The sequence below is a fragment of the Caretta caretta genome, chromosome 1 (genome assembly GCF_965140235.1).
Source record: "Caretta caretta isolate rCarCar2 chromosome 1, rCarCar1.hap1, whole genome shotgun sequence".
NCBI classification, from domain to species: Eukaryota; Metazoa; Chordata; order Testudines; family Cheloniidae; genus Caretta; species Caretta caretta.
Window position 1 is genome coordinate 345,292,997 of NC_134206.1, and position 22,786 is coordinate 345,315,782.

Consider the following 22,786-nt stretch of genomic DNA (forward strand, 5'->3'; position numbering starts at 1 on the left):
AAGCTGTTTGATATAGTGAGGTCTGAGAGTTCAGCCAGGATCTCCCTTCTGCTCAACAAGGGCTTATTCAAGCTAGTGAAGGGGCTATGGCAGACCCTGGCTAATCTGACCTTTGCATATCAGCAAGTGGGGAAAACAGCTACCCTGCTGTCTCCAAAGCACTTCTGTCACTTTGGTGCATGCCCAGATCCTGGGTTTCTGTCAGTGTCAGCAATCTAAGAAAAGATCGACTAAGTCTCTAAGGTGCCACAAGTACTCCTTTAAATAAGACCATGATTTTTCATGGCAGCTAGTATCAGGCATCCCAAAAGAGGACCTTCCCTTTGAAGGGATGTAGCTCTGTAGCAATATGCCTTATGCCCGAAGAGCTTCCCACTCTTTAGATGAAGTGCTCCATTTGCCAAAAAGCTCGAGGGCCACGCTACGATCCTTTTGGGAAATATACACAGGCTCTTATGGAAAGTACTGTAATTGTCAATCACAGCAGAAGACCTAGTCCTACTCCCAGAGCAGACAGGCAGAGTACCTGCCAATAAAAAGATTCCATTACTGCAGGAGACGCCCACTGTTGTCCTCAGTCAAACCTACCAGGGTTGGTCTGCTCTTACAACAGAAAGTGGATGTTGGACATCATTTCCCATGGCTGCCATCGGCTTCATTTCCACACTTACTCCCTAGCCTACCTGCTTCCCTAGCCCTCTTCAGGGTCCCTTCTCATGCGAGCCTGTTGGAAAAAGTGGCCCCATTGCTACATCTAAGAGCCATAGAGCTGGTACCTCAGGTGTACAGGGAAATAGGTTTCTACTCCTAATATTTCCTTCTCCTGAAGAAGGGGGAGTCTTACTCCTATCCTAGACCTGAGAAGAATGAACAAATACATGTGCCACCTGAGATTCAGAATAAGGCTTGCCTCCACCATTCCTTTTCAGCAGACTTAAAACTGGTTCATGGTTCTCAGCTTGTAGGACACATACTTACAAGTGGCCATCCACTGGCCCACAGAAAGCACTTGAAATTCACTCTGCAGCCAAATGACTACCAGTACAAGGTACTTCCCTTCGGACATTCCATTGGCCTGAGAGTTTTTGCAAAATGTGCCTGGTGGTCGTGGTGCATACACCTGTGGAGATGGGGCATCCACATCTACCCTTAAATTGATTGGCTGATCAGGGCAGATTCCAGCAGGAGACTGTAACAAGCCTCGATTACACTTACACACACGCTCTCGCTCGCCACCTGGGTCTCCTACTGAACTAAGAAAAATCACTTCTCATCCCATCACAGATGAAAGTTAATGGGAGCTGTGATTGATTCCAGGTCAGAGAGAGCATACTTGCCAAACAGGTTCCTGTCCTTATAATTGATATTACTCCAGATAAAATCAAGCCTGGCTACAATGTACAGACTTGTCTTGGAATGTTAGGCAGTATGGTAGTGTGCATATACATGATGTCGCTTGCCATACTTCTCCTGCAACCCTTGCAACTCGGGCTCAAGCCAGTCTTCTCTCCTATCGATCACCGGATGGACAGAATGGGCTTAATGCCATCTCACATCCCTGCAGAACTGGGATGGTGTCTAGAACCCAAGAACATAAGAAGACAGACTCTAATTAGACACCTCAGGGGCAGGTTTGGCATCCAACATGGTTCACAAAAGACATGAGAATTCACATAAATGTTCTGGGGTTCCTGTGGTCTGTTCATTGCAAAGGACAATGCCAAGTGTTAAAACTATCTGGACCTGCTTTTACAACATGATGGTAAGGTACTACATCCAGCTCCCAAAGGCCTTCTATCTGACAGATTGGATGTTGGTTGATTAAGTACCATGGACAGGGACTGCTCCAGACAAATTCAGGAGATTCTGGTGCAGAGCAGGGACATCCACCAAGAAAAATGATTTGGCAAAATGGAAGTAGTTCTCTATATGGGCACCCAACATGGCCTGGATCCTCTGCAGGCTATGATACTGAAGATCCTCAACTACTTGCTGCATCTAAAACACTCTAACCTTTCACTGAGCTTCACTAAGGTTCACCTCGCACATTCTCAGTGTTCCCATCTGCCATGCGGTTGTGCTAGTCTTTTCCCACCTGATGATATTGAAATTCCTCAAGGGTCTCCTACATATTTAACCACAGGTCAGAAAACCTGCCTCTGCCTGGGACTTCATCTTTGTCCTCTTGAAACTCATGGCGACTCCTTTTGAACCCCTTTCAGAATGCTTCTTTCTTCATCTCACTCTGAAGATGGCTATTCTAGTTGCTATCGCTTTGGCTGGGAGAATGAGTGCCAAGGATTTATGGCTGACCTCCCTATGCAGTGTTTCACAGGGACATGGTAATGTTGAAAGCGCATACCAGGTCTTTCGCCAAGTTGGTCTGAATTCCATCTGAATCAGTCACTTAATGTATCTGTCGTCTCTCTGAAGCCACATGTACGTTGGTAGAGAAGTAGTGTATATTGGATGATTCTAGAGTCTTACTTTAATACATCAACAGAACCAAACCATTCAGATTGTCTTCCCATGTACTTTTGGCTATCTCTGGCCATTCCGAAGGCCAGGCCATCTCGTCACAAAGAATCTTACATGGATAACGCAGTGTATCTAACTGTGTTGCCAGTAGGTTGGTGTACCTCTCCCACTGAATATCAAGGCTCGCTGCAGCAGAGCTCAGGTTACATCCTCCGGTTTCAGAAATATGCCAGTTTCCGAGATGTGGAGGGTTGCACCGTACATGCTAATAGTCTTTGTTTTTACCATTATATTATAGTTTCTGAGGAAAATTCTGAAATGTAAAACTGTTTCACAGTCACCTGTTGCTGTCGTCGTCTTCTGAATAATTGGACACTGTGCTGACAAATAATGGAGTTAATCCATGAAAACCTCCTCCATCTATTAGGTGGGCGTAGTTCCTTGATTTAGTGTTGATTTAAGCATTGAGAGCCCAGTGGCTTCTGTGAATGCATGGCACAAAACCTCATGGGCCAGGTTCTGAGCCCCAGTTCTGTACCCTTTGATCCGTCTGAGTGGCTCAGAGGCAATATGAACTGGCTGTAGTTGACCACATGAGGGATACCATTGGCTGAGGGGAATTCTCAGCAGGTGTGAAACCCGTGGAGTCAGCTCCAGTGTCCGCTGCCTCCCGCCCAGTGTAGTGGGGGGAGAAGGTAGGGAGAGGGGGAACAGAACCTCTGAACAGCAGTTCTGAGCATATATACTCCTTGAGGGATCATAATCATTTGTGGTAAATTAAACAGCTATGCATTCTCCTTATCTTGAATGTATTTTGCTGCAGGAGAGAATCTGTCCCCATATTATTCATCACATGCTATGCTAAGACGTCAGAATGGTAGATCCCAAGCAAGTAATTGTGGTCTTAGTAAGGTTTAATATTTTTATATACTTACGTTTTTAAATGTCCTTTTAAAGAGACTTTTGTTGGCTGAATACCAAGAACACATCTTTTCAAAAGCTCTCCCCTCATGTGTACCCCTCAAATGACTGAGGTTACGACATTATAGTTTAATTACCATTAAGTACTTAATACATTGTGTGCTGCAGACGTAGATAATGAAGTTGTTATACCTCCTATAGGAACAGTTAGTTTTTCATACATGTCAGGGTTCTCTCCCCACTCTGAACTCCAGGGTACAGATGTGGGGACCCGCATGAAAGACCCCCCTAAGCTTATTTCTGTCAGCTTAAGTTAAAACTTCCCCAAGGCACAAATTCTTTGCCCTTGGAGGGTACGTTGCCACCACCAAGTGATTTAACAGAGAATCAGGGAAAGGACCACTTGGAGTTCCTATTCCCCCAAAATATCTCCCCAAGCCCTTACACCCCCTTTCCTGAGGAGGCTTGAGAATAGTATCCTAACCAATTGGTTACAAAGTGATCACAGACCCAAATCCCTGGGTCTTAGGACAATAGAGAAGTCAGTCAGGTTCTTAAAAGCAGGATTTTATTTAAAAAAAAGGTAAAAATCACCTCTGTAAAATCAGGATGGAAAATAACTTTACAGGGTAACAAAAGATTCAGAAACACAGCAGAACTTCTAGGCTCAGTTTCAAAGTTACCAAAAACAGGAATAAACCTCCCTCCAGCAAAGGAAAAATTCACAAGCAAAACAAAAGATAATCTACATGCCTTGCCTGGCTTTTAATTATAATATTTGTAATATGAGAGACTTTTAGGATGGTTTATAGGAGGAGGAATTTTCTGACCTGATGCTTCTCTGCTTCCCAAGAGAACACACAAAACAAAGCCTCCGCCCCTTGCCCCCCTCCCCCCCCAGTCCAAAAAAAAAAGATTTGAAAGTATTTTCTTTGCCCATCGGTTCTTTTGGTTAGGTGCCAACCAGGTATTTGAGCTTCTTAACCGCTTACAGGTAAGGAGGAGTTCTAGGCTATCCTTAGCTGTATGGTTATGACAGTACAGGTTGGTGGTTTTTATGCTTTTGTGCTCATTGATAGGAATCAAACAAACATCTGGTAAACACCCTTAAAAGTTTTAATGTTTTCTAGGCTGAAATGTTACTCTACCCAGCATCTTCCAATTAGTGTGCCCTAGTTCCACTGCTGTCTGATCAATTTTGTTGTTTTCAGGAACTTGTTCAGTCCAAAGCCTTTTTGCATTCTGTTGTAATAATATTTTTACTTTCTCATTCTCTTCGTCTGTAAAGGATTCAGTAAAAGGCCTTGTCTCGACACAGACGTCTGTGTTTAACCACTTCAGTTTCTAAGCTGAGTGAATTGAAGCAGTACAGCTTGTGTGTGTGGTCAAGGTGTGAGGTTCTAGTTCTGTGGTTATCTCTTCCACCTCTTTCCCCATGTTAAAACGCTAATACTTTGGCAAGCGGCCTACCTCCTATCCATCTCCAAACTCCCTCCATTTTGAACGTTTTGTCAGGAGGTGGTTGACTGACACTTTTGAGGGGGTAAAAAGTGTTAAGTGAATTTGATCTATTTTTGATTCTCATTCTAGGTGAACCCTGAAATTTCACCTTGAGTGGATCTCATCTGGTCTTAGTGCCTTTTGTTCTTTACCTTTGCCAATAAGCTTTTTATTTTCTTTGCTCTTACAGGGTGACCTTTCCTCAGATTTTCTTCTTCCTCATTTAAATACAATAAACTGACTTTATATAGTATTCTTCATTCGCTACAGAGAATCACCCCTAGTCCAAAGGGACAATGCAGGTGTTTTACAGCAACATTTAAAGAGGGAGGCTATAATTAAATATTCTGTTCTTCAAGGATCCCAGTTTTCTCATCCTCTTTTATTCTGAATATATTTATGTTCACACAAAGACAAAAATTGGAAGCAACCATAACTGATTTCTGGTAAGGGAAAAGCCACTCACATAAGCCCTTAAAAGAAAACAAATGTCACAGTAAAAGATTCTTTAACATATCTAACCCCCCACAGATCATTTTTCTGACGTACTCTACCTCTCTATAAACAAGTCCGTATACTTCCAATATGAATAGTAGCATAATACATGCATCATCATCTTCTCAATTGTACTGTAATGCAGCTCTGACCTCAGAGTCTTGTGTATACACTATTTTTTTTAACTGTTCTTTACTCTGGGTAGTCCTACAGAGCCAACACAGGTACTGGAGAGTGAGATACTGGGCCTTTGGGCCAATTGGGCCTCAGTTGCAAGGCCAAAAATGATAGTGATGACATTTCTGACCAAATTCTACTCATCACTAAAGATGATGCACAAGCCAGAAACTGCTCAAATGTGCATTGCTGCCAGCTAGAGGCAACCTTTTACTCATAAACTTGACATGGAAATTGAGACAAAAGCTACGGGTAGGAGTGGGGAAAGACTAGGCTAGTTAAAGATCTCCAAGGACTTGTGCTTTCCAGTGAGGAGCATAACTGGAGCCTGGAAAGAACCATGAGTGGTGCTCAAATGTGCAGTTTCACTGGTGGGTTGTACATGTTCAAGTGTGAACTAGATGTATTGCTTATATCTGTGTTTTTATCTGACTACAGGTTTGAATGAGACTTACTGAATGGCTTATTTGTCTTTTTGTAGAGAAATGAGTACCATCCAGATTTTTTTAAATCAATGTAGATTACTTTCCTGACCCAGCATATGAAAACAGTGAAGCATAATACCAAAATCTGTTGCAAACAGGCTTGTAAAATGCAATTCTGTATATTGTTTAATAGTAATGTAAAAAGGAAGTTAGTGCAGGGCTTCCCTTCCAAGGAAGAGCAAGATTGTATATACGTGTATGCAGTTTCATAGTTAGTTGGAGGGAGAATTTGCAACATGTAAGCGCCTTGAGAGTTCTCCTGCCAAGCAACTTGACTGAGAGCCAGGAACCTTCACCAGCCTTTGTAAACTGACCCAGAAAGAAAAATGAGACAAACAGAATCAATAAACAAAGATCACGTGTTGGTCATGAGTGCATTTGAAAGGATGGTTGCCTGGGAAAACAGGAAATAAGAATTACACAACAAACAGTTAGGACTGCCAAACTGCTAATTTGATGACGCTGTTTCGGAGAACTAATGAAACCTCCAGGAATCTTCAGTATTTCAATGTTTCTATATCTGAAGTTAGAAAAGAGAGGAATAACTTGATGTTTACATGACAATTTTTCTTAGTGAAAAAAATACAATGTCCTCACAGTACCCTGTAGTCCAGGGGGTAGTCAATTATTTTTTGTCATAGTCCAAATTTCTTGGTCAAGGTATAGGCAAGGTCCATACTCTAGAGAAAAGTGTAAAATAAGTAAATAAAAAGATTTCTGGCTCCATTCAAAAGCATCTGGCTTCTGGATATGGCCTGCAGTCTACCTATTGGCTACCCCTGCTATAGTTTACAGGAAAGTGCATTAGTCTGAGTCAAGAAACCGTGACTTCAAGTGTCGCCTCTTCTGACTACTATTAATCTGTTTGCGTCACAGCCCTTATCGTTAATTAAGGCTTCATGTATCATAAGGCCCCATTTGACAGATGGGGTAACCCTGCTCTGGCAGTACTGATCTTGCATAATCTTTGGAAGTAGAACTAAAGTATCTCTTCTAGGAGATCCAAGTCTCTTCTACTGACCTATCTGAGGCAGTAGCTACGTGCTTGGCCATACTCTCTGTAAAATGTGGCTACTTCTACATACCTGCCTCTAGGAAGCATTGACATAAACACAGGTGATGATCTTTATTAAACAAAGGCTATTTGCTATATAGGATGCTCTTGTAGTTAAGGCCCTGGACTCAGTAAAAATGGGTTTCTCCCTGGTTCCTCAGCAGACGACCTTTATTACGGTGAGCCAGTCATAAAACACATTTTCTAGAGGTGAATGCTTAGTATGATTTTTCAGCTGTCTTTGTACTTTGTGCCATTTTAAAACAATTTAAATGTTTTTAAAAGGCAAACATTTAATATTAAATGGAAGAAAATCAATGAAAAGAGATGCAGTTATTTGCACAATTATGATGTAGTAGCACATAATGTTTTTCTAAAATCTATGCTCTAGGAATTATTATGGGGGAGTTCCGTGGCTTGTTTTAGAAAAGATGTTAGACTAGATAATCACAGTGGTCCTCTCTGGCTTTGAAATCTGTGAATAATGTAAAGGGACTGCTATATCTTTTTAGTTCTTTGGTACATAGTTTTGAGGTCCTTGCTACACATTTAATCTTCAAGGCCGTTTTTCTACTATGTATGGCCTTCACCTCTCAATTAAGATTAATCTCTTTATTATGCAGGTACAAACTGCGAATGTTGATTTGACTTTTATACGTATTTTGGTTGTCTCTAAAATTATCTGCGGGTGTGTGTATATATAGTATTGAGGGGGAAAAGGAGTCTGTGCATATCTTCTGTGTAACCTCTCTATATATCTTAAAATAGCAAGAAAATTCCCAGAAAGAAAATTGCTAAAAGAGAACACTTATTCACGCAAACTGTTTCAAGCAAGAAAGTATCCAGTTAAAGTATCTTGTACCTCACTTGCTGAGATATAGCAGCCATAGTTCACAGACAAACTGGTAGAAACCTCTGTCCCAGCACACGCATTTCAGTTTAGCTTAAACCTGTTGCTAATAGATTTAAACTAAATCAAAATAAGCCTGGTTTAAACCAAAATGTCTTTTTGCACTGATTAACTGTTTAAAACCACACCTTGAGCTTCAGTTGGTGCAACTCTGTGTAAAACAAAACACTTAAACTTGTCTTGGTTTAAAAAAAATAAAAATTGTGCCCTATTGAATTTTATCAAAATGAAGCAGTTGCCCTTGGTTCTTTGTAATTTTCTCCCTCTAGCAGAGATGAGGCACCTTATTACCTTGGAATTAAGAGACCAAGAAGCTTCAAAGGATTTTCAAGCTGCATTAGTTCACCCATTCAGAAGGGCCAAAAGGAAGGCTTAAGGATCGCATATGTTATCCGAATGGATCAGAGTGTGCATGGGCATTATTTAAAACACTAGACAACTGGTGTTCAATATCTGTTTAATTACTGGCATGCTGCTGAATATCCCAAGTACATCCCAGGACACACACATGCTAAAAGATGCTATTAGCAAAGTAGGTGTTGCAAAAGAAGAGAGGGAAGTTATTCTGTGAACTTAGTTGTATGTGCTAGGTGTGGACATTTTCTGGTCTCTGTGTTGGTGCTTCAAACCTATTCTGATTCAAAATTGTAACATCTCTTCCTTGGATTGGTTACACTAGATCTTGCTAAACCAAAGCTAAAAATCTTAACTGTTAAAAGGAAAACTTCACGTGTGCATGCTTGTACACTACACATCAGGTGGCAACGATGCATATACTTTCCTGTGTGCCTCTACTTCTCTATCAGTGCAGCTTTTGGACACAGTATTTGTAGCAAGCCTGTAAATTGTGTATTTATTTAATGCCAAGTGTGTCTCAGCTGTGTACAGGACACGAGAGAAAAACAATCCCTGCCAAATAAGGAATACCAAACTAGCTAAAAGAAAAGGAGTACTTGTGGCACCTTAGAGACTAACCAATTTATTTGAGCATAAGCTTTCGTGAGCTACAGCTCACTTCATCGGATGCTGTAGCTCACGAAAGCTTATGCTCAAATAAATTGGTTAGTCCCTAAGGTGCCACAAGTCCTTCTTTTCTTTTTGCGAATACAGACTAACACAGCTGTTACTCTCAAACTAGCTAAATAGAGGTCCCCATGCTTCACAAGCAGACTCTGGGCTTGCAGGTTACATTTCATTTTCATATGATATATCAGATTCCTTCAATTCTCCCTTCTCCGGTATCCTCCTCCATTGTTCTGTTTAGGATGTAACATTTACTTTCTCTTACTGAACAGTTCCTATGACAGGTTTCACTCAGAGAGCCACCATTGATCCGGAACTGAACGAAATCCATGTGTTGTCTGGGCTCAGTAAAGACAAAGAGAAACGGGAAGAGAATGTTAGAAACTCTTTCTGGATTTATGACATTGTGAGGAACAGTTGGTAAGTAAATTAAAGGCTTCTCTGAAAGTAAGGTGCAGTTGTTCCTAATTTTTACAAATTCAGGAGGCTATTCCATTGTGTACTTGTGGGATGGTAGGAAAGTAGTATATTTAAAAAACCTCTTCCCCCTGCAGCTTGTTCAGATGCAGGCGGGGTTGACTCAGGCTTCCATCCGACTGAGTTGGACAACTTGGTTTCCCTGCAGCTTTACTGTGTGGGCCGCCTCCAATGAGACCTTTAAAAACTTACGGTCCAGGGTCACTTCCCAGATAGCATCTTTGATCCAAATCTCTCCTCTTGCTTCTGTGTAGTGTGATGTATACCAGTTCGGTGACACTACCCCACCCCAGAAAGTCAATGGGTGAAGCCCTTGTCCCACAGAAATTAATGGGAATGAGTCGTGTCACCTAAGGACTTTGAAAATTTTGCCCTATGTAATTAAAATGTTATAGCAGTTTCAAATTAACCATTTTCCTACTGAGTACTGTAACAGCTACCATGCATAAGGCAAAATGTAGCTGCAGTACCAATTAACATTTTTTATTAAAGCTAATGTTAAAGTATATAACGCACAGGTTAAGAAATGTCTGTACATCTGGTTATAGTGCTTAGATTATCCGCAAATAGAAAGTTTTGTTTTAAAAGTCCTAAAATACATATAGTACACAATCAGCAATAACCAAATTTAGGTGAAGAAATTTAACAATGCAGTTTAGATATTAGAATCCGAATACTCGGGTACATCACTTGTGAAAAGTTATACAGAAAGTAGGTTGTGGAAAGCAAATATTACATTCTGATGCTGTATTACATATTACCCTTTGGAAGTGACAGTGTTTCATACAACACCAGATTTGAAGTAAAGTTGCCATCCAGTTGTTATAAATCTCTGGCTCACAAGGACGAGGTTAAGCATTTCCTGTATGGTACATTAATTTGGGATGAGGTGGGGCAAACTGAAACTAATAAGACCACCTGTACCCTGGGAATGGCCATTGTCTCCTGCCTTTTCTCTGATACTCTCCCACAGCCCTCCGTTAAGGAGCCAGATACCTGCCTTGCACACACTGAGTTTTAATCAACCACCCACATTCATGCAGCCTTCTCTTTCAATAACTTAACTGCTTGTTCTGCCTGTAGCTAATTCTGATTTGCTAGTGGGAGAATGTTTGAATATTTGTGTTTCAGGTCTTGTGTCTATAAGAATGATCAAGCAGCAAAAGACAATCCAAGTAAAAGCCTTCAGGAGGAGGAGCCCTGCCCGAGGTTTGCCCATCAGCTGGTGTATGATGAGTTGCACAAGGTATGGATATCTATTTTCAGTGCTAGATTTCAGTTGTATTTAGCTGGCATAACTGCAGCTCTAAAAAATAAGCTGGTTGTGTGCTTGCCTGTGATAAAGCGAAAGCTGATGATGATATGACATGGTGTAACGCACTTAGCGTCGTCTACTATTAGAGTTTGGCCCTATGAGTGGTGGGAAGATTTGCAGGTGATGGTGTATCAATTCAACATTCAAGTTACTGAGCTGCTTCTCCCTTTATAATAATAATAGGCATGATAGTGCTAAGTTAGAGGCAGCCAAAAAAGCAGCCTGTGGGACAAATGCTGCCTATAAAGTTCTGTAGTGAGATTAGCTCACAATCATTCTCATGTTTAAAACATAGGTGAAGCCCATGGAGGCTAAGTCCATGCATGCGGCACTCCGTCTCAATCTGCTCAATCCATATGGAGCAGCACATGCTGGCTGTCTTATGCGGTCATATTCAATTGCATAGTACCGATGAGGGTGGTTGCAATCTTTTCTGTTTCACATACCCATTTGTGGGCTCCCAGCAAATGGCGTTGTGAGAAACAACGCAGTTTTGAGGCACGTAATTCAAATTCTCCAAACTTGAAAATCTTGTATTAATTTAGGAAGAATAAACGTTGCTTGTGCAGGGGAAACTTGCCATTCAAAATACTGTGCAGAACAGACAACTGGTGAAGCAAAATTAACTGCTGTCACTTAAGAATAGGTCTGTACTGCAATCCAGAACTCAGCTGCAGCATGGATAAGAACATCAGTGTGGGTGCAGCATTGCAGGCTTCAGCGCAGGCTTTCAAGTGTGCTGGGGACCCCTGGGTATATACTTGCATTGCTAGTCTGCATTAAAGCATGTGCCACTACATACACACAGCTGTTTTTAGCCATGCTAGCATGGTTAAAGCTAGCATGTGTCTAACCATGCTGCAATCACACCTCTAGATTGCAATGTAGACATATCCTAAATGTCATAGACCACACAAGACTGAGAGCAGAATTCTAAGTGCCAGTGTTGCTGAATCATGGCTCCTATCTTGAATTCACTCTGTATGAGAAGCCATACATATATTTAGAAGCCTCTGTTCAAATGACCTTTCTGGACTCCCCTGATATAAATGAGGAGTCTCCCTTCTATGGACTCTAAAACAGTGAATTTGGGGGTTGGGTGAGGAAATGAATATATGGAGGAGGAGGAGAAATTTGAGTCTCTGCAGTTGCAAAATCCTCTATGGATTATTTAGTATTCAGCAGATGAGAGTTGTCAGGTGATAAGTGGGTTTTTTTTTTTAAATCTAGTAAAAGAAGGGAAAAAATCGGTATTTCTTGCTTTCCACTTTCCTTGTGCTTTACATCTCCTTGTTGTAAAGAGGTCATGGACTCATCCTCATAATTAGAGGGAAACATCTTAGTTATCCTGAAGTGCTTTCAACATGACTTTATTTTTCAAAACTTGCCCTTAGCGCTGGCAAAAATAGAGGCTTATAGCAGAGATGTTGTAATGCATTTACCAGTGCTGTATCATTTAACGGGTTATTAGTGCCACAGCTTCTAATAATTTGGGTATGTAGGAAGACTCACCTGTACTGCCTTCTGATGTCAGAGACTAAAAGTTGTAACGCTGAGTTTGTGGTACTGCAGGATGCAAAGCAGAAGAATGTGAACTGTACACCATACTTGTTGTTTATACATATAAATCTTTTTGTATACCCATAGATGATCAAAAACAGTGGGAGATGGGAACAGGGCCTTTCTCAAATGTATTAATTTTCGGTGTCTTGGCTTTTCCTTCCATTTTTATACCAACTCTTTAGAACTGACTGTGTGCAATTAATTCTTCTCTTTTACAGTGGATTATAATAATCATCGATGCTTTATCTGTTCCAATGCAATAATAACAATTGCTTATGAAATCATGGGTGGGGCTGGTTCATTTCAGGATGCATCCTTTCTAATTTGATACTTTATCCCATTAGCTCTTTGCTTTGCCTCCAGTTAAGGTAAGAGCTGAAGTGAACAAGCCTCTTGGAGTTCGCCATGTAGAACATCTCATAACCAGGCTATTGTATAACAAGATGCAAATACAATAGCCTGGTTATGAGAATACAAATCTGTACTTCAAGAGGCTACTTGAGTATTTATCCATATACCATATTCATATTAAAACAATCGGGGGCCTTAGCAGTCCCTGTAGACCCATCCCTGTTTGTGTGGGTAGCTCCTGATACCTCTACTCTTAAAAGCATTCTGCTGGACTGGGCTCAGCACACAGTCGCTATCCTTTGAGCATTCTTAGGCCTCCCTAGAACAGGGATTCTCAACCTTTTTCTTTCTGAGGCCCCCCAAACATGCTATAAAGACTCCATGGCCCACTTGTGCCACAGTAACTGGTTTTCTGCATATAAAAGCCGGGGCTGGTGTTAGGGGTTAGCAAGCAGGGCAATTGCCCAGGGCCCCATGCCGCAGGGGACACTACAAAGCTAAGTTGCTCAGGCTTCTGCTTCGGCCCCAGGTAGCGGGGCTCAGGGCCCCAGGCTTCAGCCCCATGCAGTGGGACTTTGGCTTTCTGCCCTAGGCCTCAGTAAGTCTAACACTGGTCCTGCTTGGTGGACCTCCTGAAACCCGCTCACAGCCCCCAGAGGGCCCTGGACCCCTTGTTGAGAACCACTGCCCTAGACCACTGGTCCTTGTCTTCAGATGAGTTGGGGCCTAACTCAGAAGAGAGAGGACTTGGCTCTCACAAACCCAGAGAGCTGCACACATCTCTCCATCAGAATCGTGATTCAGTGGTAGCAGTGAGGATCCACCCAATGCCCTCTGCTGTGTTGATGGCACTTCCGGAGTAGTGGGTTTCCAAGTTGGTAACTCATTAGGAGACTAGGATAGTTAGTTCTTCAGAGCACCATTATTGCAGGCTGTCTGCAAAGTTATGTTTTCAAGACTTTCTTTGCAACCAAAAGAGAGATTCTTCTGTCATCTGACTCCAGGAACCTGGGCCCTAGGCCCTACAGTAGTTATGCTTTAATGTGGCCCTACCACATACTGGTGGTCTGCCTCTGGCAGGTAACTGTTTAAGTCTACTTCAGAGTCAGGGTCTTGGAGATCAAGAATGGAGAGTATATTAGCACTCTGTCACTGTTGGGAGGTCATTATGCCATAAGTCTTTCTGAGCAGCAGTGCCAGAAAAGCCTAATGAGCAAAATGTGTTGGGAGACGATATACAGTAAAAGCTTGCGTTTCTGCTGTTACTTCCACATAGCCACTATCCTATTCACTTTGAAGGGCTGTTGCATTAATATGGGCTTCTCTCTTCAATAGATACAGTAACCTAAAGAACATTTGAAAGAAGTTATGTAGTTTATGGATATTAGAGATCATTTCAAGATATCATCTTAAAGGAAGACACATACTAGTCTTTGGCAGCAGACTTATTTTTCACCATGCTAGACAGTAAGCGTGAGGAGAATTACTATTTCTCAATTTCTTAATCAGCAGATTCAGTAGAATGAAACAAGCCTAGTAATAACTTGGAGTAGGTTTACAAAACCCCCCCACCTGTGTATGTACTAGAATAACATCTTCAGAGACGTGACTTGCCAAATGTACAGCAAATGTTTTATACATGTGCCCATATCAACTTAAAAAATGTCTCTGGCCTACATAGGTTCATTATTTGTTTGGAGGAAATCCTGGCAAATCCTGCTCTCCAAAGATGAGGCTGGATGACTTCTGGTCACTGAAGCTCTGTCGGCCTTCGAAGGAATACCTGTTGAGACACTGCAAATACCTCATAAGAAAGCACAGGTATAATAGCCGAGATGGCTTCTTTTGAGACCATTAATTACAAGTTGTAGCCTTTCCAAAAGCTTTTTAGAGAATTTGAATATTATCTTTCATTATTTTGTAGACATGTAATTGCCCTGTTTATGTAATGGGTCATAAGTTTCCCAATTATTTTTCACTTGTGTATATTTCAAGATATACAGAACGGTATACTGAACATTCATGGAGTATCTGGATAGAAGTTTTGTGGGGAAATAGGGAGAATCTTTGAAAATTGTTATAGGTTCCCCTATTTTGCTGCTTTTCAAAATAAACCCTGATATTCTCATTGCCTCTTAAAGAATTCAATGACACATTCCTAAAGCAGGAATGTTAACAAGTTAACAAGGCCATGTGTCCAAATTCCCTTGCACATCTGAAAATTTACCCTCTTATTGGTTCACTTGTAAATGTTTCTCGGATTCATATGGACCTAGTTGCTTTATCAAAGAAAAGGTTAAGAAGAAAGTAGATGAAGGTCTATAAGTACTTACATGGGGAAGAGATTTCTGATAGTAGATGGCTCTTTAATATAGCAGAAAAAGGGAGAATGAGATCCAGGAGTTGGAAACTGAAGCTAGACAAATTCAGACTAGGAATAAGGTGCAATTATTTAATATTGAAGGCACTTAACCACTGGAATAACTTATCTAGGGGGATATTGGTTGGTTCCCCATTTGAAGTCTGTTTTAAAAAAATAAGAGTGAATATCTTTCTAAAAGATCTGGTATAGCTCAAAGTTATGGGCTTAATGTAGAAGTTAATTGGTGAGGCTCTGTGGCCTGTCATATGCAGAAAGTTGGACTAGATCATAATAGTTTCCTCTGGCCTTAAGCTCTATGAATCTGCTAGGTGTACAGAACAGTGACTTGCTTAGTGGTAACCATTTGGCTGCTCCTGTTTATTCAGACCTATAAAATGGCAATGGGGTGAAACTGAAATGTTAAAATGTAACCAACCCATTTAAGACTGATTAAAGGCAAGCCTAAGGCTACCTCTGTAACTTGTTGCCAAGTAAATGTAGCAGAATTTAGAAACATTGAAATAACAATATTAATCTTACTGTAGTACCTAAGAGCACTAGTCATGGACCAGGGACTCATTGTGTTAGGCACTGTACTAACACAGAACAGAGTCCCTGCCCCAAAGAGTTTACAGTCTAAATATACACAGCGTGACGAAAGGGACAAAACACACAAGCAGACTGAGCAAAGTGATAAATTAATGTCATGTTACTTCCATATTTTTTGGTGGGAGGGTGGTTGGTGGGTTTACTTAGAAGGGGATAAGCTAAAGGGAAGGGACAGAGGAGACACTGAAGGGAAGAGGGGGGAGGGGACAGAATGGGAGAAGAAAAGCGTGAAGCTGGGATGAAGAGACTAGCTGTTTACTCCAACCCTTTCCATACAGAGCAGAGAAAGACCAGTCAAAACTAGGGGAAGTTCTCCAAAGATCCCTGCTTTGGCTGCTTTGCCAATTCTGGCTGGAGTCTCTGGCTGGCTACTCTTTGCAGCTTTCTTCCAAGCCACTGCCAGCATGGTGCCTGGGGGAGGGGAGACACCATCAGGTCCTAGTGCCCCCAGAGTGCGTGGTGGAGAGGGGTCTTTTCTGCTCCACTGTACCATTCCAGGAGTTTGCTGGGAGGGAGGGGTGGCCCGGGCTGGGCCCTGTTTTCCCCCTGTCCCTGAGTGCAGCAATCTCTGCTTTAGCTGCGTCTGCCCCCATTGGCTGGAGTCTCTGGCCTGCCTCTCTTCGCAGCTTTCTTCCAAGCCCAGGTTGGAGGGAGGGCAAAGATACCACCTTGTCCTAGTGCCCCCATATTGTTTGGGAAGTCTCCCTTGCAGAGTTATGTGATTGGGAAAGGGTGGCCCCATGGTAAAGGGATCCATTTTCCCCCTGGCACTTTCAGCTGTGTTAACCGGATCAGAAAGTTACAAAACATATCAGTCTTCATGCTTGAGGACTGCAAACTGATAGACTCTGCATGCGGAAAAGAAATCTTCTCACCATTCCACTTTTGTGTTTATTATGTAATTCGCTAGCTGAACTACAGGAGTTTATTTGGTTTTCGTTAGGGATGTCGGTTAATCACAGTTAACTCACACTATTAACTCAAAAAAATTAATAGCGATTAAAAAAATAAATTGTGATTAATCAGCTTTAATTGTACTGGTAAACAATAGAATACCAATTGAAATACATTAAATATTGTGGATGTTTTTCTACATTTTCATATATATTGTATTGTGTTGTAATTGAAGTCAAAGTATATATATTTTATTACAAATATTTGCACTGTAAAAATGATAAAAGAAATAGTATTTTTCAATTCACCTCATACAAGTACTGTAGCTCAATCTCTTTGTCATGAAAGTGCAACTTATAAATGTAGATTTTTTTTTTGTTACATAACTGCACTCAAAAACAAAAGAATATAACACTTCAGAGCCTGCAAGTCCACTTCTTGTTCAGCCAATCGCTAAGACAAACAAGTTTGTTTACATTTACAGGAGATAATGCTATCTTCTTATTTACAGTGTCACCAGAAAGTGGGAACAGGCATTTCCATGTCACTTTTGTAGCCAGTATTGCTATGTATTTACTTGCCAGATATGATAAAAATTCGTATGCCCCTTCATGCTTCGGTCACCATTCCAGAGGACATGCTCCATGCTGATGATGCTTGTTAAAAAAATGTGTTAATTAAATTTGTGACTGAACTCCTTGGGGGAGAATTGTATGTCTCCTGTTCTGTTTTACCCACATTCTGCCATATGTTTCATGTTATAGCAGTATTGGATGATGATCCAGCACATGTTGTTCATTTTAAGAACACTTTCACTACAGATTTGATGAAACGCAAAGAAGATACCAATGTGAGATTTCTTAAGATAGCTATAGCACTGGACCCAAGGTTTAAGAATCGGAAGTGCTTTCCAAAATCTGAGAGGGACGAGGTGTAGAGCATGCTTTCAGAAGTCTTAAAAGAGCAACACTCTGAGGAAATTACAGAACCTGAACCACCAAAAAAGAAAATCAGCCTTCTGCTGGTGGCATCTTACTCAGATAATGAAAATGAACACGTGTTGGTCCACATTGCTTTGGATTGTTATCGAGCAGAACCTGCCATCAGCATGGACACGTGTCCTTTGGAATGGTGGTTGAAGCATAAAGGGACATATGAATCTTTAGCATAACTGGCATATAAATATCTTATGACACCGGCTACAACAATGCCATGAAAATGCCTGTTCTCACTTTCATATGACATTGTAAGCAAGAAGCGGGCAGCATTATCTCCTGCAAATGTAAACAAACTTGTTCGTCTGAGCGATTGTCTGAACAAGAAATAGGACTGAGTGGACTTGCAGGCTCTAAAATTTTGTTTTTTTTTTAATTTTTGAATGCAGGTTTTTTTGTACATAATTCTACATTTGTAAGTTCAGCTTTCATGATGAAGAGATTGCACTGCAGTATTTGTATTAGGTGAATTAAAAATACTATTTCTTTTGTTTTTTTACAGTGCAAATACTTGTAATGAAAAATAATATAAAGTGAGCACTGTACACTTTGTATTGTGTTGTAACTGAAATTGATATATTTGAAAATTGTAGAAAACATCCAAAAATATTTAAATCAATGGTATTCTATTGTTTAACAGTGTGGTTAATCACAATTTTTTAAATTGCTTGACAGCCCTAGTTTTCATTAAAGCTGATAACCGTAATGTAATCTCCAACACAATTATATTTTGTAGTGCAGATAGGAGCATTGCTGTGTCATCAAGCTGTGCTAAAGCCTTGGACAGACAAAGATTTAACACTTCATAATAGTCATGGTGGGAGTTAGTTCACACCACTGCTGCTGTTTAGCTAGAAACATATTTTCTGCACGGCTCTGCTAACCATGCTGGGGGGGTCTGTTGATTGTGAAACATACCTTGTGAAGGATGGTAGTGAGGGAGAAAGCTAGAAACTTCCTTAAATGAAACAACTTGCCGAAAGACCATAAAATTGGAGATTCTGCATTTTTTCTCCCTCTTGTTGGGGACATACACATGATGACAAGATCTTAAGAAATCTGTTCCTGCTGGTGGTGGTCTAGAGATGATTGACATGCCTCTTAACTGAAGTGTTTTAGGCCCTGTGTGTCCTAGAGTGGGCCCTGGAACTCTTGTTTTAAAGAGGGTGCTAATGCATCATATGGAGTAAGTGCACTTCTTTCTCCCTACCAGCCCTAATAGTACAGCTTGAGGGTTATTTCACTTTTGCTAAAAGGCATCTTTGCTTAGACTCATGCTTAAGGCTACTGACAAGTGATTTGTTAAGGACAGGTTTACAAATGGTCTGTGCTATTTCAGGGTCACTGCTGCTTTACAGCAAATAGGCGAGGGGGCAATGGGACAAGAGGCATTCCCCTAGCAACTCTCTTTATTGCTTCCTCTCTAGAGTCCAGCTCTGTTAGGTTGATCAGGCTTTGGGGGGGGCGGGACTTTTTTTTATTAGTCCTACTTTTTGGTGTGGGTTATTCTCATGATAGGGAGATGAGGACTAGGTTCGTGGTAAAATGACAGCTGCAGTTCAGTTAGTATTTTGATTAGCAGAATGATCCTTTTGAGGATGGCTGCATTTATTAGTTGATAGCCTGAATCTAGCTCTACATTTTGTGTAGTTACTATAAATGGAGATTGGAACCATCCCTTGGGGAAATGGCAGCATTCTGTGATGTCGTACTGTGCAGTAGAAGTGTGTGCTCGTATCATGCAACTGTTAACTAAAGTTTCAGTTTAGCTTTTCAGTAAGAGCTCTTTTTTTCAAATGCCCATGTGGAAAACAGTGCATGAACAGGTAGATTTGCATAGTCAGGCATGCTCACGTTTGAAAATTACTTCGAAAATTTGGGCTTGAATGTCCTGTTTAGTACTGTACAATAACTGAGGCCTCTAGTCATATGAAATGGAGCTGAAGCTTAACCAGCACTTATTACTGGTGAGTCTGGTATACTGTCAAGATCACATCAAACAATCTCTCCTACCCTTTGTCTGCTAATTCATGGTGACTTCTGCCTTTGGACCATCCATGCAGCTTCCTACAAGGTATATTTTTAAAGGAAGGAGATAATCAAAGACAGAGTGACTTGATTTAAACCAAAATCATTTATATTACTGATTTAAATCAGCAAGCAGTAACTTTGATTTAAATAATGTTTTATAATCATGTTTTGCATTTGTATCTTTATTTTTGTAAAAAAAAAAAGGTTGATTCTCATTGGTTGGCAACCATTAATACATATTGATTTGCAACTAAATGTAGCTTTTACATTAAACTTGATACTTTTTGCTAACCAAAAGAATATATTATATGCACATTTTATTTAAGCAGTTATTGCTTAACATAAATGTATTCCGTTTCTTAATTTTTACTTTTTAGAAAATGGTGAATGACGCATTTCTTAATTATTGGTTGATCTTTTTTATTCATGACAAAAACAGTATTTTCAAATTGTTCCGTTAGTTAAATAATGCTACCTTAAATGTGCTGGCTACATAAAAAAGAGCCAAAACATGTTTTGCTTTTAAAACTAATTGATTAAGTAGAGGAAGTATATCTGTAGGTAGTGAATTGAACTGGTTGTTTCTGGCCACCATGACCGTCAAGATTTTAGAACTAGTAGATCTCATCCCCTTACCTCATTTTTGTTTGTAGAGTGGAAGAGAACAAGCTTCAACTTTCAATCGGTTTCTCAACTTAGAATGAACTAGTCATTGAATTGAATAAGCTGAAATAAAGAAAATATTCTCTCTGCAATTGCAGAAGAGGCTAGTGCACGTCAGCAGACTCTGGTTCCAGGTGCTTATCCAGTGACTTCCATCCGTTCAGTAGTTTGACTTTCTTTAAAATTTTGGCAGTAAATGTGATACTCGAAATATTTTTATTTAATTTATTTTAATAAGTCGTAGTAAGTTTAGGCCTTAACATATGTTGTCCCAATTTCCAATACATTTATTTTAAAAAAGAAAATTGCATTTAATATAAATAAAATACAATGTAAAGAAACTGTTTTGTTTTTTATTTTAAACCAGTTTTATCCACCCTGATCAAAGGAGATATTCTAAACCAAAACTGAAGAAACTCCTTAGCATAGCACAGTTGGGTTGGCACTGAGATTCAGCCCATTGAAAAATGTAGATATAAAACTGCATCTGTTTGAAAAAAAAAATTGCTGTGATTCTCCATTTGGCATCTTTTTAAACTGAGTACTATGTTGACTGAGTGTCATCACTGCCCTCTGCTGGGTGGAATGTCAGACCTGCTCAAGTGTGTGAGTGGCCTATTGCAGTGAAGTCTCCCTTCAGCTTCTAAAAAGACCTGTGCTTTCTGAAGCAGATTATCCCAAGTTTTGTCCTTCCAAGATCCACAGTGAACAAGGTAGATAACAATTAAGTGCTTTTGGTACAGAAGAGTCACAGCAGCTTCTTTTGTGACTTGTAAATAAGCTGTCTGAGAGTAGCTGCTTTGATTGATATTACAAACCATAGAACTGGAAGGGCCTTTCAGTTAATGACATGGGGGGGGGGGGGGGGGGGGGCAAACTAATTCTTCAAGCAACCGAATGAAAAGTCTGTGTAACAGAGAATCGATCTCCAAAGCAAGATTCTGTCCATTTGTTGTCTTTGGGTCAGACCAATTTGAAGTCCTAGGTTTATTCCCTTTGGTCGGTGAGTGCCTGAATACCATACTTTTAAGACATTTGCAGCCCTTGTATTCATTCCTAAGGGAATATTTTGGATTAAAATGTGCTGTTGGTTTTTAAAGGTGGTTAAATCAGGGTTTGGACATTTTTTGTCTTGATTGTAGGTAGTGGATGTTAGGAATGTTGAGTTCTATCTCTGATTCTGCTGTTTGGGCAAGTGACTTCACTTCCTCATGCCTCAGTTTATCTATCTGTGAAATGGATACACCACACTTATTTGTCTGTTTTAGTACAGAGTACCTTACGAACAACAACTTACACAGCTTTGAAATGCTTGGTTGTTTTAGCAAAGGGATCAAAGTCACTAGCTTTGATTTCCCGAGCACCTTAGAATGCTGCTTCTGAGCCCAGACTTTTAGCAGGAGGGGGCTGAACTGTCATAGAATTCATGTGCTTTAAGCAGCTATCACTGAACAATTTGCATGTGTGACTTTTGGTCCTACAAAAGAGTAGGGAGTATGTTTAGTAACTGAGCTCAAAGTAAATGAAAACAGTGCTTGTTTTGAGTGTGTCTTATCACATATAAGTTGCTTATCTCCTTCCACTTTACAGGTTTGAAGAAAAGGCCCAAACTGACCCACTCAGTGCACTGAAATACTTACAGAATGACTTGTATGTGACTGTGGATCATTCTGACCCTGAGGAGACAAAAGAGGTAAGGGTGAAAACTACCTCCTTGTTTTAGTAATAGAATGTAAAGGTTCATACTGTGGAACTTTTAGAAGTACCTTAGGTTCTCTTAGACCTTGTCTACACCCACATTGTATTTCTTTAACTATACCAGAACAGAGGTACAACTCCCTAATGTGGTTGCAGTTACACTGGTATGAAGGTACTTATACCAGTATAGCTTATTCCCCTTATATATGGGAATAGCTACACCAGTGTAAGGCACCTTTATGCCAGTATAACTGCATCTAGGCTAGGGGATGTACCAGTATAACTATTTCTGTTTTTAAAAAAATTCCACACCCCATACCAAAATAGCTATCTGTACAAAAACTGCATGCAGAGGTGGCTTTAGATTTAATTCTAATGTGCTGTCTTGTGGGGGTTTTAATGAAATATAAACTCTGTATAAAATGGCACAGGCTTATAGTTTATTGGGTGCAATGCACTTTCCATAGCACAACCAACCAATTAAGGGAAATGCTGCTATTGTATTGTATTAAGATGTAAAAGGATACTCTGATATCAGACATCTCCCCTGAAGGTGATGATCTCAGCATATTTTTTCATTTGGATTGTATATATTTAAGTAGTTCTGAAGGAAAAAATTGAGCTCTTCTCCAGAATATACATTTCTCACTCTGGATTTTTTAATGTATGTCGATCACTAGGGCTTTTATATGGCTTTATCACATTTTTCAATGCATATATTTGGTTTTTCTAGGAGTAAATTTGTTCCCAAAGCACAAATGAAGCAATAAACTCCCAAGGGCTGA

At 40.3% G+C, this 22,786-nt stretch overlaps 1 protein-coding gene across 3 annotated transcripts in view; it reads left to right on the plus strand.

Moving 5' to 3' along the window:
* The window catches only part of MKLN1 (muskelin 1), a 196,702-nt gene that overhangs the window by 150,818 nt on the left and 23,098 nt on the right, over positions 1-22,786 (plus strand). For all 3 annotated transcript variants that reach the window (XM_048836679.2, XM_048836680.2, XM_048836681.2), the window contains 4 exons: positions 9,316-9,463; positions 10,652-10,766; positions 14,431-14,570; positions 21,894-21,996. In XM_048836679.2, coding sequence (XP_048692636.1) covers positions 9,316-9,463; positions 10,652-10,766; positions 14,431-14,570; positions 21,894-21,996 — 506 coding nt within the window. The remainder of the gene's footprint in view (positions 1-9,315; positions 9,464-10,651; positions 10,767-14,430; positions 14,571-21,893; positions 21,997-22,786) is intronic.